Source organism: Leishmania mexicana, chromosome 17, assembly GCF_000234665.1.
Source record: "Leishmania mexicana MHOM/GT/2001/U1103 complete genome, chromosome 17".
In the NCBI taxonomy this organism is placed as follows: domain Eukaryota; phylum Euglenozoa; class Kinetoplastea; order Trypanosomatida; family Trypanosomatidae; genus Leishmania; species Leishmania mexicana.
Genome location: NC_018321.1, coordinates 527066 through 542745, shown reverse-complemented (window position 1 = coordinate 542745; position 15680 = coordinate 527066). Strand labels below are relative to the sequence as shown.

General features: G+C 63.5%; 3 protein-coding genes across 3 annotated transcripts; all 3 read right to left on the bottom strand.

Moving 5' to 3' along the window:
* Positions 1-1619: 1619 nt before the first annotated feature.
* LMXM_17_1140 (conserved hypothetical protein) lies at positions 1620-5804 on the bottom strand (the record flags this gene model as incomplete). Its single annotated transcript, XM_003873930.1, has 1 exon — positions 1620-5804. The coding sequence occupies one exon, from the start codon at positions 5802-5804 to the stop codon at positions 1620-1622; it is 4185 nt and encodes a 1394-aa protein (XP_003873979.1).
* A 3179-nt stretch (positions 5805-8983) lies between these two features.
* Positions 8984-12490, bottom strand: LMXM_17_1130 (conserved hypothetical protein; the record flags this gene model as incomplete). The annotated part of the gene is made up of 1 exon (XM_003873929.1): positions 8984-12490. The coding sequence occupies one exon, from the start codon at positions 12488-12490 to the stop codon at positions 8984-8986; it is 3507 nt and encodes a 1168-aa protein (XP_003873978.1).
* Positions 12491-13683: 1193 nt separating this feature from the next.
* Positions 13684-14040, bottom strand: LMXM_17_1120 (conserved hypothetical protein; the record flags this gene model as incomplete). The annotated part of the gene is made up of 1 exon (XM_003873928.1): positions 13684-14040. One exon carries the CDS (start codon positions 14038-14040, stop codon positions 13684-13686), a length of 357 nt encoding a protein of 118 aa, XP_003873977.1.
* Between the last annotated feature and the right edge of the window lie 1640 nt (positions 14041-15680).

Genomic DNA, 15680 nt, shown 5'->3' with positions numbered 1-15680 from the left:
ACGTGGGCGGGCGCGGCGTCAGTGAGTCGGCGCGCAGCGCGGAAGGCGTGCGTGGCTAAGCACGTACGTTCACCTGTCGCTCGACATGCAAAACGAGCCTCGTGAGTGAGAGAAGAGGTGAGAGGAGAGGGTTGCATAGCGAGAGAGCAGCTGGAAAATGGGGCCTGCGTGGCGGCTCAGCATGGCCGAAAGCGTGCGCCTGTGTTAAGGGAGGGGGGATGGGCGGGCATCGTGGTAGTGTGTCTCGTAAAGCTCGGTATCAGTGCGTTCACTTGCATGTGATTCACCGGAGAGCGAAGGTGCACATAAAAGGACAACGGGAAGACGACAGCAGGAGGGCGGGTCGAGGAGCAGGGCGAACACGCACACACGCGCATAGAGGGAGGGGGAGAGGGAGGCGTACACGTACCTGCCTATGCGCTTCCATAGATTCATGTCAGAGATGCTGGTGCTCACACACACACACCTCCAACGCCACGGCAACCGTCTACGTAAAGCAGCAGCAGCGCTTACGCACGGGTCGGGTGCCGCAGGGACGGAGAGCACTCGTGAGATGCTGCAGATTCGTATTCGTGTTCACCTCTCGCCCGCCTGCTTCCATTGCGATGCCTGTTTCGGAGGCTCTGCCAGGACGCATGTGCGCACATGGCTCGTGCGCCCCCTCCCTCCCTCCCTCCCTCCCCCCGGCCCCCCACTCCACTCCTCTCCGCTTCTTCTGTCTGTCGTCTGCAGCGGCGTTGCACGGTGGGGTCGGCGTACGCGCCGCTCAGGTACAAGTGGCGGTGAAGAGCGCGAGGCAAAGTTCGAAAGGACGACGAGGAGCACCCGCAGATGCGAAACCTCAGCAAGCAATACACGAAGAAACGAGAGCGAAGAAAAACAAAGGCGCGCTGGATACAGCGGCATCCGGCGCGGAACTATCCGAGTGTGCGCGGTGGTGTGTACGTGCGCATGCCGAGCATGCGCACGTCTCTGCGACGGGAGAGTAAGCACAACAACGCAGGGCTGCATGGCACGGGAGAAAGGGCCCGAAAACACCAGAAGTGTCCGCTCTCGCCTTTCCTCCCTTGAAAGGCAGTGCAGCCCCTCGGCACAAGACCACCGCCGCACAGGGGTATACTCGCAAGCAAGCGCACATCGTCATGCGTGCATGAGCCGCTCGACGGGTGCCGTGTGCGCCCTGCGCATCGATGAAACGGCCCGATGCAGATGCATGCATAACTCGCTCATGGCCGGCATCGTCGCCACCGCCCGCCTGTGAGTATGTCGAGGGGGGAGGAGGAAAGACGAGGACGGCGCAGACGAGCGATGGAATACGGCAGAAGAGAGGCAAGAGGAGACTGAGAAACAACACGCGAAAGGACAAAGTGGGACACACTGCGGGCACCGCTGCCGCATGCGCCCTTCCCCTCCCCCCACTCCCGAACAGACACACCGACGAATGTGGTGGATGCGCGTAGCGGTGAGAGAGGAGGGGAGGGGATGTGGACGGGGCTCCGAGAGAAACATGAGCTTTCCTCGCGCGCCTCGATCCCCGTCTCTCTCACTTTCGCCCGCCATATCACGAGACCTGCAACATCCACGCATCATCGTCCACGATAAACGGCGTTGTCCTAACGTCACCGGCCACTGTGCTGCATGCCACTGCGATGCGTTGAAGGCGAGTGGGTCTCCAGGCGAGTCATCAGCAGCAGCTCCTCCAACCGCTCCGTCCGATCCACCATGCTGTGCAGCAGCCCCATCACATCAGCGGTCTTCGACGACGACCCCGGGGACTTATCACCCTCACCCCGGCACACGTATGCAAGCTTGCTCCCGGTGAAGGCGGGGCCACTGCATACAGCCGATGAGTTGGCACTGCCGCCACACTCGCGCGCTATCAGACTCTCGGGCTGCTGGCGGAGGTCCAGCCACCGACGGAACTGCCGCACCTCCTCGTGTACGCTTTCATGCATTTTCTTCAGCTGCAGCACCTCCTCGTTGAGCTCACGGGCCCTCACCTCTAACTCGGTCTTCACTTCGCGCAGCTGACACGCCAGCGCGCGATCGCCCTGCCGCTTGCAGGCCCGCATGTCAGCACGCCACTCACCACGCAGTGCCTCCATCTCTTCCCGCCGGGCCTGCAGGTCGCGCCGGCGTGCCCGCACAGTCTGCCGCAAGGCAGACAGGCGCGCCGCGTGCTGTCGCGCACGCGCACCGTCGGCATCGGCGTTGGCCCTGCCGCTCGCTGGCCCGCCAGAGTAACTGAAGCGGTCGGCAGATGCCTCTATGACCTGCTGCGCTGATGCAGCGGAGGTGCAAGTTGTCAGTCCTCCCCCTTGCGCGCCACCGGGGACAGTCGTCCACGGCGCGGCTGCGGAGGATACGCTTGTGTTCCAGTGCGGGTCAAGATGTCGACAGCGCACCCCCAGCGGGGCATCTGAAGATGGCATGACGCTTGCGTCAGGCCACAGTTGATGCGGCTGCGTTTGTGGCTGAAACGAGGGAGAGTGGAGTGAGCGCTGCACAGGGAGGGCACCGTGAGCACCGACTTCACCCAAGCGCGAGTCCATGAGACACAGCTGCGGCGCCGGAGAAGAAGCCGACATCCGCGTTGCAGTGCCGCCCAGGAGCATCGATCCCGCGCCGCTGTCGTCGTGTTCTCGTGGGTGCCGCTGAAGTGGGGTAGTGTAGCCAGAGGGGTTTGTGGCGGTGGAGCCGACAGCAAGCAACGACGACGTCGGCTGCGGCGGCTTCTGCTCTTGCAGCGCCGCAGGTCGGCCCGGCAGTGCACTGCCAGTCAGCATAGCTGAAGGGGCAGGAGGCGGTAGAGAGGAGGTCGCGCTTGTCGCCGGGCCTCGATCGCGCGGCGTGCTTACAGTGTGCACTGAAGCGCCGGTATTTGCAGCCACGGTCGCCGCTGCAGAACCTGCTGGATGCGCCCCGACAGCTCCAGCGGCGCTGGTGGTGTGGTGCTGAGCAGTAGACTCATCTAGTGCGCGCTGGTATGCCTCCATCTCGCTCTGAACGGCAGCACGCAGCGCTTTGATGAGCGCCGTCCACCGCGCACGCAGTGCCGCCGCTTCATTGGCTGCCTCCTCCTCAGATATGTACAGCTCACTCGATGCTGAGACTTCTGTCCTCGACGGCGAGGCGGCGGCGGCGGCGGTTGCATGCACGCTCGATGAGGACTTGTGCACGTCATTTGACAACAGGCGCTGCTGTTGGGAGTGAAGTTGCTCTGCCCTCGCCTCTTCCTCGCGGCGCTCCTGTGTGCGCAGCTGGACCAGGGAAGTCTCAAGATCGGCGATGCTCTCCTCCAGCGCACGCGTCTGACGCTCGTGCTCGCTGTCTGCGGCTATAATGGCAGCCTCCAGCGCTTGCAGCTCGGACTGCAGCTTCTCCAGCCGCCGCCCCTCCCCCGCAGAAGCCCCTGCTGCGGCAGTAGCCTCCCTCACCGCCGCCATGGCCCTCTCCACTTCCACTAGCCGCGATGACCTGTACGCCTCCCTCCACGCCTCGAGGTCCTTCTGCCGAGTGGTTTGAAGCGCCTGCGCCTCTTGGTCGTACTGCCGATGCGCCTCCTCCCGCACCTGAGCGAGGCGCTTCTTGATGAGCTTCGCCTGCTCCTCTTCGTCTGGCATACGCACACCCGCTACGTCTGACTGCAGAGTCACAGCCGGCAGCGTCGGGACGGGCAGAAGCGTTGGCATCTCCACCGACGGCGCCGGGTGATCGCACAGCCACTCCCGCTTGCGATCCGCGAGCTGTGTCGCGAACGAGGGTTGCTGGCGAGGATTGAAAAGCCTCGGCGCGGACGACGATGTCGACGACGCCAAGTTCTTGTCGAGTTGGGCCTTCAAGGCCCGCACGGCCTGGTCGTGCTTCGCCTCTAACTGCTTCATGACCATGAAGTGGCGCGTGTTCTCGGCCTCGCGTGCGCGCTGCTCCTGGTTCGCTGTGCGGCCGAGCGCGGCGATTGCTTCTACAGAAACGGTTGCAGCGACATCCGCCGACGGGGCCGCCGTGAGGGATCGGCCAGCCTTCTTATTCTCCACCATGATCTGGGTCTCCTCCTCGAAGATGCGCGCAGCCCTGTCAGCCTCATCCCGCAGCTTCTGGTCCTCCTCGTTCAGCTTCGCCTGCTCTGCAGCACCGATGCCACGCGCGCTGAGGCTGTCTGCGGGGCTGGAGAGATCGACCGTGGGACTAGAGATTGCAGAAGAGGTGAGCGATGAACGACTCGGCGGCGGCGGCTGGGCTGCTTTAAGTGATGCCTCCTTCTCCCTTTTCTTCGCGGCGTACTCCTCTCGCAGCCGCGCCACCGCGGCTGCGCTTGCCTCTCTTGCCTTCACCACCTCAGCATCAGCTGCGGCCTGCGCTGCGGAAATCGCAGCCTCCTCGGCGTCGGAGGACGTGCCCACTGCGGCAGCGGCTGCAGTGGTACTCGCCGTCGCCTTCTCCTTCGCTGCCAGATCCGCCTGCTTCGCCTCCACCACCGCCTTCAGCGAGGCGAGCATCGCCCCGTTCTGCGCCCGCCGCTCCTGTACCTTCTTCTCAAACTCCGCCTCGGTCACCTTCCCAGCCGCGGCGACGGCGGCGTTCGCGCGGAGTCGCGCCTCTGTCAGTGCCGACGCCTGCTCGCTCTTGAGGTGAGCAAGGGCGACGTCACTTTCCTTTCTCTTCGCCTCCCGCAGCAGCGCCACCTCGGCGGCGTTGCGTGCCTCGAGCGTCTTCCTCAGCTCCTCTGGGGACTGCTGAAAGGCTTTCAGCAGTGTCTGCTGCTTCTCCTCCACCTGCTGCTGCAGCTCTCGCACGCGAGCACCAACGTCGTGCAGGCGAGCCTTCCAGCTCTCCTCGATCTGCTTCACCTCACGGGCAATCTGCAGGCGACGCTGAATGGGTGCGCTAGCCGCTGAAGATGCGGTCACGGTGCCGCCGGCTGCGCTGGACCTCTCCAGCTCCCAAGCGGCGTCGAGATCCTTCTGAAGCTTCGTCCGCGCCTCCGCCAGTCTCTGCCGCTCCGCGCCCGCCTTCTTGTCCAGTTCGATGCGCAGTGCTCGGAGCTGCGCCACATTCCCCTCCTCCAGTCGTTGCCGTAGAGCGGCCTCCCGCTCCTTTATGCGGGGCAGACCCGCGCTTGCTGTAGCGCGGCTCGCACCTAGAGAGGGAGGGTGCGAAGTGGCTGAAGACAGTGCCAAGATATCGTACACGTCTGGTGGGGCGCGCGGCGCGCTGGCACCGTCCTTCATGGAGCTGCCTGGTGTCCGAATGTCCGTCGCAGTCGCGGTGCCTGTGATGGCCGCCGCCACGCCGCCACCGCCGATGTCTGTAAGAGATCCAGCTGTCCGGTTCGAAGAAATTGCTGCGGAAGGCTTCAAGAAGAAGGAGTCGGCGATGGCTTTGGTGGACCCGGTCCCGGCGGCCGTCCGCCCGGTGCGGAGGGCGCCGCCGTTGGGGGCGGCTGCGCCACTGCGGCCACCGCCACCGCCTCGCTTCGCGCGCTCGTTGACGACCTGAGTCTTGAAGTGCTCGTCCATCGGATGGTCCCAGAGACTCTCGCCGGTTTGAAAGTTGAAGTAGTACACCTCGTTGTCGTCCGTCTGACACGCACGCCAGCCATCAGGCAGAGCCGCTCGAAGCCCCTCCTTCGCTATCCACATCAGCTCCGGCTCCTTGGCGGGGTCGATGCCGATGTACTCGGCGTACTCCTCCAGCTCCCCTTCAGACGCCTCGTAGTCCTGCCCATAGTTGCTGGGCAGGATCGTGGAAACAGTGCCATCCTCGCTGCGGAACACCTCACCTGAAGACGGAATCTCGTTCATCTGCTCCGTAGATGGACGCTAACTTGTTCGCTGCAACGGAAAGGGTGCCTCTAAGCGTACACACACGCACACATGCGCACACGGTACGTGCGTGATACCTGCCCTCGCTCACGTGTGTGCGTGCGAGAGATCAGCGTAAACGAAGAGGAGGGGCGGAGGAGGTAAGAGAAGGCGCCTGTTGTGTTGAGGAGGGGGAGGGGGGAGGCTCCATCCCCACCGTCTAACCGGTCATAGGGCGATGTCGCCAGACGCCTTGGGACGTCGCCCGGCTGGCGCGGGGGGAGCGGAGGTCTGCATTCCGGTCTCACGGGGTCGCTGCTTGTCGCCCTTCGATGACCTGTACGGGCGGGAGGAGGGGGTGGCCCCTGCACTGCCCGTATCTATCACGTCGTGTACTTTTGCCATGTCGCTCGTCGGACCGCCTCACCGTGTGGTGTGCGGCATCACAGCTCCGGCCGTCGGCGGGAGTAGCGGGGGACTTGTACTTCAGAAGTGACAGCGTATGGGAGGACAGTCATCCATGCACGCGGTGCAGCATGCATCACATGGTCGCGTGCGTAGACTTTACGGAGGGCAGAGAGTGCCGGCGTGCTGTCGATGGGAAGGTGTGGAGCTGCAGTAACATCTCGCTGTTGTTTCTTGTTAGTGGCGTGAATGCCCGACAAGGCACAGTGAGACGCGCAAAGTTCAGCCGAGTCGATGCTACTTGCGTTTGACACCCCTCCCCTTCCCCTCAACGGGTACGGGTGACGGCCATCTGCTTCGTATGCGGATGCATGCATACCGCCCCTCTCCCTCCCGTCCTCCTGATGTTGCAACCTATGTGAAAGGCGGTGCTCTGCGGCAGACACCAAGAGGCGTGCGGCGCGACGTGGTTTATCCGGCGCTGCCCGTTGGCGCCAGAAGCGGAGTTCGCTTTGTGCGCTGTGGGACAGACCCCTCCCCCTGCAGGAAACCACAGTGGAGGTCTCGTAACAACTTTTGAACAGATCCGGCGCGTCATTGTGAGGAAAAGAAAATTTGTGAAGAGCCATGTGCACGACTCGGGAGGCACACCAAAGGTGACCCATGAGCCGCCCCCACCCCCATCTTCTTGGTGGTCAGCGGCCTGATCGAATCGGTGCTCGGCTGAGTGCACGTCTGTTTTTCACCACAAACCGTTCCAAAGTTGTCGTCAAGCACCAAGCCAGCCAACGCAGACATGTTGCAGGCCCTGGTCTCGTCGTCACTCAAGGTGACGCTAAGCTTGTCACGCGGCGCTTCGGGGCGCTTGCAGAGCAGCCTCCACCGCCCGTGGATCACCCGTCCGTTGGATGTTTTCCATGCAGACCTTCACCAGTGTTTTGGAGACGGATCGCTTGGCCACACATAGGATGGCAAAGACGATGTTGCTGTCATCACCCGCATCACCTCTGGGCCAACGGCCAAGCTCATTGGGCGCCCTCTTCGCTGATGCGCGGAGCCGTTCCTGGTTCGCAGGCCCAAGAGCAACCGCAGATGCACGGGAAGAAGCACCTGGAAAAGATTACCTTGCCAGGTCCGTCACACGCACACAGTCGTCGAGGACAAAGTTCCCATGGCTATGCATCCAGGCCCACCGCCGCGTTGCAACGCTGCTCATCGGGGCAGCTGCTGACTTGTCGTGGCCAGAGAATGAAGATGCCACCGTCTGAGACATCCTTTCCTCTCCTCCACGACGGTGAACGCCCAACCAAAGAGAGGGTTCGGAGGTGCGCTCGGCACCCTAATGACTGCTGCCAGTGAGGGGAGGGGCCTCGCCATCGGCTTCTGTCACTGGTGGCGGGGGTACGTCCCATGCGCGCTGCATTGGTTGTGGCCCCTCGCTTTTCATCTCGCCACACAGATCCGCAAAGTGCATCGATTTCACCTGTGCCGTGGGCAAGGGAGTTCCCCCTCCGCTCTTCCTTGGCTACTGGTTAGGCGTCAATGGGCTCGCGCCTCGGGTAAGGCTTGTAGGACGTGCGGGATCGCCCTTCCTCCTCTTCGGGCTTCGAAACCCGAGAACCTGCACGGGAGCAAGATGGCGCGTATTCGAGGCGTGGGGTGCACCTGCGTCTTCTCATTCGGATGCTGCCCCCTGTTCGCGGTCATCCTTCGGGGATGCGAGCGTCATTGGAGCGCCCCTGTGCCATCTAGGCGTCGCATGTGGGTGGGGCAGCGTCGTAAGGCGGTGGCCATTGTGTTTGAGGCGGGAAGGCGATGACTGGTACTGCCGTGGGGCGTGTGCGCGCAGTGCGCAGTTTGGCCATGTCAAGCTCACACGCCTTCCATGACAGAGCGGAATTCCTGAACCGACCCGACGTCGCTGACCAGCTTCTCGCACACCGCCGAGAAAAGATATCGAGATCCCTTACCTTGTCGTCGGTGTGTTGACGCCCAGAGCTCGGGGCCCGTGAAGGGCGATGTGAGATGGAGGAGAGGGGGGGACTCCCTGACGACCTTTAGCCCGCTCTAACACAAGTGGGCGGTTGTCGTCGTTCGTGCTTTCGTCCTCCTGCCAGGTAGAGAAGCTTTTATCATTGAAGCGCTGCTTGCAGGTCTGCATCCCATGGGGGGGTTCCCCCTCCCCTCTCTCCCCCCCAATGACACCTCTGTGATGCCGCCCTGATCGAAGGCCCGGGTAGGCCTCATCGAGCTCGGCGACCGACAGAGTGGAAGCGCCGTTTTCTCCCGCGTGTAGGACGACAAGTCCATGCGTCGGTGGGGAAGGCGTGCATGTTCGCATTACAACGCCACCCCGGGACCGGTCTGGCATGCGTGTGTGTGTGTGTGTGTGCCGCGACATAAGTCTGCCGGACGATCGGTCTGCGCCGAGGTGACGGCGCGCGTGCATGGAGAGGAGCCCCCCTCTGGTGCCGAAGGGAGGGAGGGGGGAGGGTGGGGGTGGAGAGCTGGATGCTGCGAAGCGGCGCACATACTTCAAGCCTGAGGAAGTCGCCAGGGTGCCTTGTCACGGCAGCGCACAAGAGGGCATGTCTTGCCAGAACATTCCCCGCGTCTTTCCCCTCCCCTCCCCCCGCCCGTGCGGTCACGGATACGTCTCGGCACTTAGCTGTGCAAATATGTTTTGGTACAAGGTGGTTAAGCGTTACGCGTGATGTGAACCGCGCTCGGCAAGGAGGAGGCAGTGAGCGCTTCGCTGGCAAGTCCCGCGGGCGTCACAACTCGAACACGTCCAACGACTGCGACAAGGGTGTCGCAGGGGTGGTCATCGTTGAATCCCGAGCAGGCGGCGCTTCTGTTGGCTGTGTTCGCAACGCCGACGCCTGCGCAGCACCGCCAAGCAGAAGTCGATGCTGCTGGCTCGCCTGCATTGCGGAACCGTGCAACGCTTGTTGGCCCATCATGAGCGATGGGTCATGCCGTGAGCTGGCTTGCAGCCGCTCCTGCGTGCTCCGCTGGCGATGTGCGTGTCCTTGCAAGCGGCCAATGAGGGCCTGCGTGCGGTGACGCGCGGCTGTGGGAAGCGTCAAGTGAAGTCGCGCCAGCCCCCGTGGCATGTCGCCGATGTCGTGCCACGACCATGGCTGGATCACTTCAACGCGCACGGGCCAGGCCCACTGAGCCAGCGGTGCCGCCCATGACGGCGAGGCTGAGGGGCCGGAGGACGACACACACACCACGACGATGGCGTTACCGGCCGCCCCTGCTCCCCCACCGAGTACCGGGGTGAGAGCCGCGAGGGCGTCTCGGTACCACGTCGAGGCGTGTGCCTCGCTAGATGCTGGATCACCTCTGCCCCGCGTCGCAGCTGAAAACGGGGCCAGGAAGCCGTGCTGCGGTCCCAGAGCCTGTTCCGCCTCCTGCATGTAGGCCGGCATGAGCTGCAATGCGGCGCCAATGTCGAGTGTGCGATTCGCCAGCAGCAGCAGCGCAAAAGGGAGCGGTAGCGAAACAATGCGGCTCCTCGCGCTTGGGCGGATCAGCGCCGCCCCGCGCTCCGTCAGCTCCCCCTGCGCGCCCACCACGAGCACACCGGCGTCAAGCAGCTCCGTGCCGGTGGACGGCGGTGCGGGGGACGCCTTGGATGCCTCCTCAGGATGGCGGGTGAAGCCAAGACCGAAGCTATTTGGCCTGCTCTTTGGCGGCGTCACCGGAACGGTGGAATGGCGCCGCAGCAGCTGCACGGTAGACTGAGAGAGGAGCCGCAGCCCCTCTCCTTCGCACCAGACGGCCGTCCAGCCTTGCCTATCCAGGAAGGCTTGAACGCTGGCGCACTCGCCCTGCTGCGGCTGTTCAGCCGTGAAGGAAGAAGCCGTGGCCGGTGCTGACGCCTGGCGCGACGGGGCCAAGGTGAAGAATCCGCCCAGGTGCTTGAGCACGAGGTGATGCGACGGAGGCAGTCGCACAAAGCCGCGGTCATTCAAAATGTTGCTGCCGCCAGCGAGCGACACGGCAAGAGACGCCGCAGCGGTCGAAGTCGACCCGACGGCAGCGGCGGATACAGTGTCGAGGCGCGATGGCGGCGCTACAAAAGAACGGCTCTCCGCAGCACCAAGCATGTGTGGTACGCCCGCTCGCTTCTCGAGAACCGCGACAAAGAAGCCGTCTGCGTTGCCGTTCAGGTGCGGCATGACCCGGCGGCAGCACCGCTGCAGTGCACCGCTGATGTCCGCGCGGTCGCCCTCCGCACCCACTGATCCCGGTGCAAACATGTCGGGTGGCAGCCGTGCGGCGCTCTCGCCTTGTGCGTAGGCCTCCGCGGCGCTACGCAAGAATCCGCCGGCGCCGGACGGGACGTCCCAACTCCGCAGCCCAGCAGTGAGGCACAGTGGCGGCACGCTGCCACCGCTGTCCTCCTCGGTCTGCAGCTCGGTCCGCCGTGGCAGTGGTCGCGGAGGAGGTATGAGCTCCACGGCGCCGCCGCACGCCCGCAGCACCGCCGCCACAACCGCCTCGTTCTCCAGTGGATTGAGAGTGCAGGTGGCGTAGACGATGCGGCCGCCCGTCTTGCATAGCCGCACCGCACGCTGCAGCAGCGCGCACTGCAACGGAAAAAACTCGATACCGCGTCCTGGGTGCCACAGTCGCCACGAGAGGGCGTCGCGCCCCATGCGGCCCTCGCCGGAGCACGGCGCGTCGACCAGCACACGGTCGTACAAACCTTCGGCAAGAGCGGCTCCGTGCGCAAGTGACGATGCATCGCCTCCGCCGCCCACACCGCCGTTGCTGCGGCTTTCGCGCCACTCTCCCAGCCCAAGCGCCTGCCCTCGTCCCTGAGTGACGACCACCTCGGGCGATGCGTTGCGCAGACGCTCCTGCAGATCTGCAATGCGAGAGGCTTGTGCCTCGTTGGCGACGACACAGCCGCTGCCGCCGACAGGAGCGCGGCGGCCAGCCTCAGACGCCGCGATGCCGGCCCCGGATGTGGTAGCGGAGGGCCAGCGCGCATGGCTGTTGCCGCCAGCGTGCATGCAGTCCAGTATCAGCGCTGTCTTGTTGCCCGGCGACGCGCACATATCCAGCACGCACTCCCCTGGTTGTGGGTCAAGGTAGTAGACAGGCAGCATACTCGGCAAGCTCTGATACGCTATGAGACGCTCGCGAGCGAGAGACCGCAGCAGCTGCCGGTTCGCCAGCACTGTGTCAGCAGGGATGCTAGCGCGGGTGTCGAGGGTATAGGCGCCCATCGCTGGGGGCAGCCACGCCACGCGGTGCAAGCCACGGCGGCGCTGCAGCAGAATGTGCACCGCGCTGGCGTGCGGCGAGAGAAGTCCAGGGGACTGTGCGGCTTCGCTGGCAGCATCACCACCACCGACGACACGGAAGCTCACGTCCAGCGGGCGAGTGCGCATGGCTTGATACAGCGCCATGAGCTCCCCCTCGTGGCGCACAAGGCCTTGATGAAGGAAGTAGCGGGTGAAGGACACGTTTGGACCGGCCGTCAAATTACGCTGTTGACGCTGGAGTCCTCGCAGCCCGGCGGCCGCTCGCGCCTCCGGCGACGACCAGAGCGCATCGCTTCCAGTGCCGCCCGTTGTGGCGAGGTCGGTGAGCGACGGCGGTTGTGCCAGAGCAGCCAACACGCGCGCTTCTTTAGAAACCGTGACGCCAGCGCCACTGCTGGCCAGTGCGTCGCCTGTCGCTTGTAACGAAGCGGTACGCGTGGAGGTCAGTGAGTCACTCTGCGCGCCGTCGTCGGCATCGGCGTCGTCGTCTCCAGCACGCAGTGCGTTCTCCGTTGCTCTCGAGCGGCCAAAGGCTGCGGCCAGCAGAAACCCCTCTGAAGCGGTGGCAGAGCCGCTGGCGAGCACTCTCTGCTCGTGCTGCCGCAGCACGCTCTCGATAACGCGCAGCTCTTCTGCACTGCGGCACGACGAGACGGCGTCCTTAATCCATGTAGGCTCGAACACCTGCGCAAAGCTCGAAAGTTGTGACTCACCGAGAACAACGTCCAGCGCGGCGGCTGCGACGCGGTGGTTGCAACGCCGTCGCGCCTCCTGCAAGAGGAGAGAGGCGTTGGTACGGAAGAAACTCCGCTCTTGCGCGCGCCCTAGACGCCCCCCACGGGAGCGGTGCAGCTGGCATGAGAGGGAGGGAATAAGGTACTGCCGCACCGCCTTGCGCATGTGCTGCTCCGATTTCATTGATGAGAAGAGATGGTCGAGCTCGCCACGGGCGGCCCGGAAGGAGTCGAAGAAGGCGCGTCGCGTGGGACGCACCATGGCTGTCACTGCTGCTGCTGCAGGAAGTCGTGGCTGTTGCGGTTGCGAAGGAGCGAAGGGAGGAAGAGAGGGGGGAGATGTCTGGGAGCGTATAGCACGGGTGCAAGCCAGGACGGGCACAGGGGGGAGAGGTAGTACATCTTTGTCAGCGAAGGGAAAGGGGGAAGGGGTAGACGCCGTGCGAGGCGGGTGCGATGAAATGGACGGGTGCACCGAGGAGGAGGAGCGGGAGAGAGAAGCAGGACTTCCTCTTCAGCCGTATAGATGTATGTGCCGCCGCCTCCCGCACCTCCTCCACTCCCACGCGCCTGCGCTTGCAACTCGTGTTGGGGGAAGGGATGAGGAGGTAAAACGGTCGACAAGGACGGGCGGGCCAAAACCCAGGATGCTCTGGCCTCTCAATGCTTTTTCGCGTGAGAAGGGGAGAGGAAGGCGACACACGCGGGGAGACTGGCGATGCATGCGCTACTGTGTGTTCGTAGGTGCACACACACACGTGTGTGTGCATACAGGTGACGAGGGGGGGACACGCAGGCGTATAGGTTGGTCCCCGTCGCATGTACGTTGTTGCTTCGCAGCTGCAGCTGCCTTCCCTCCCTCTGTTGTAGCGTTGGGTGACGCATATCGCCGCAAGTAGTCACACACGCACGCATCACGCTCTCAGCAAGATGGAGAGAAGTCGAGCACATCGGCAGAGAGGGGTGCGACGGGGTGGTGTGAGCCGCAGGAGGGGGAAAGGCGACGCAGGAACGGTGGAGGAGAGCGCAGAGGCCTAACGCAGGCGAGGTTGCGAAAGCGAGCAGAGATAAAGAAGCCAAGAGCGCCCGAGAAACCGCCACCCTCAAACAGCGGCAGCGCGCGACATCCACACACCAGCTAGCACGGACCCACTGCGGAGAGAGCGAGACGGGAGGAAGGGAGGGGAACAAGAAAGAGAAGGCGAGAGCATGCCGGGCTGCAGTGACACCGCACGCCCCTCTCCCGCCCCCACCACCACCACCACCTTCCACACGAGCAGCAAGGACGCACTGACCTCCAACCGAAGCACGTATTCTTATTCACCCACCCACCCCCTCATGACCTCCAGAGCATCCCACAAGTCCTTTGCGCCTCTCCCATCCGCATCGTCGCTACCGCCCCTCGTGCGCACGCACCTCGGCTCGCTCTCTCTCCCTCCCTCCCTTCCCCCCCCCCTACTTGCACGGCCACCAGAACTCGTCAAAGGCGTTCGGGTAGGTGTAGCGGTACACGAATGTCTTGCGGTACTTGATCTCGCGGCCGCGGGAGTCTTTGTACACGCCCAGCTCCAGCTCCACGTTACGCCATTCACGGGCGAAGCGCCTCACGCGATCGACACGCGTCTCGCCCGGGATGCGGCGCTTCACGTGGGCGTTGATATCCTCGTGAGCAGGGTCCCACTGAGCACTGGGCTGCCGCACGTACTTGGTCCTAGACGCCGTCTGCAAGGCAAAGGCCACGGCGGACGTGGATAACGTGGTCGTCGTCGCCGTCACGGCCAACGGCGCGGTGCGGTGCAGTGAGCGGAGCATTGTCTTACCGTATCCACTAAGTAAAGCTGTGTGGGGAGGGGGCGATGGGTCAGGAGAGGGGCGTGTAGAAGGAGAAAGCAGCAGAAGCAGCAGCAACGCGTGTGTCTCACTATCGAGGCGTGGCAGTCCTATGAAACCTTTTTCTAGGGGGATGAGGGGGGGGGGGGAGGGGGCCACGAAACCGTGACGGCGCGGGACTAGAGATCTCTCACTAGGAAGAATACGAGCCCCACGGCACGCACACACGCGCAAGGCGGTGGGCAGCGGTGGCGCTTTTTTTTGATGTGACCGCCCGTACACGCGAGTGCCTCTTGACCGGCGAATGAGGAGCAGAAGCGTGGGGGAGATGTGAACGTTGCACACGACGAGGCAGCGAGGGAGAAGGTCTACGAGGAATACTATGCGAACGGCACAGCCGCTCCACAGAAAGACACCCAGGCGTTTGTACGGTGTGCGCGGTGTTGGCGGTGAGTTGGGCGCGGGAGACGCGTGCAGCAGCAGCAGCAGGTGACCGGAGGGGGTATATGGGGAAAGAAAGGGCACAAAACGGGGGGAGAGAAGGGGGACATGTAGTGTGCAAAACGCTCATGCGGGGGGGGGGAAGCATGCAGCGACATGGTGAGACTGTGATGGTGCGGACGGGGAAAGTGCGAAGGGGGCACCAAAGGTTGTGTTCGACAGTGGCTCCCAGGGATGAAAGGCTAGAGCACACGGACAGAAGGTCTCTACATCACCCCTGCAGCCACGCCTTTGGATACATCTGCGCGGCTTCCTTCGCTCCCTCCCTCTCTCTACGAAGGCGCTCGTAGGTGTGCGGATGTATAGTTGACCGGACTCTAGTTAAAACCTGAACTGCAGTACATCGCAAGAGGAAAAGGAAAGGGCATTGGCGAGTGAGGAGGAGGAGGAGGAGGGGGGGTGTCTCCATTCAAAGGATGAAGGACGGCACTGCAGAGGGAGAGGGGAGAGGAGATGCGCGAGCAGGCCCGGCTGTGCAGTAGCGACGGTCTGTTCTCATACCCTCTCTCTCAACCCTACACCCTCCCCCCTGGCCGTGTCCCTGTGTATGCCTCCCTTCGGTTCTGTCGTCCAGCACATATCGATAGGTTCTTCTATTTCCGCCTCCTCCTCCTCCCACCTCTCCCGCTCCCACACCCGCGCTCGCTCGCCACGCGAGCACACATGCGCGTGCGCAGCTTACAAGAGAAAACACACGGAAACGGAATAGAGCATCCAACGGAGCACCGCACACGGAAACACCGAGTGACACACGCCCAAACTCCTCTCCATGATGGGAAGGGGTGCGGGTGCGAGCGAGAAGAGGCGTAGCGAGAACAACGACAACACACCAAACACACAGAGGGAAATAAAGGCGAAGGGGTGCGCACACGCACGGCGAGAGAGCACAACGGCAACGGGAACGAGCACGAGAAACAGTCGCAAACACTGGAGGAGACTAGGGTGATGCGGGAAAGATTGAAAAGGGAGGCGGAGGTGAAGGCGGAGGCTAGTCCCCGCGCGCACGGACGAATTAGGGTCTAGACGAGCAATGACGCTTAAAGTTAGATGGGTGTAACGCCGAAGAAGAGGTGCATCTGTCTCTCTCATGTCGGTAGGCGACACGACCGATACGTATATAC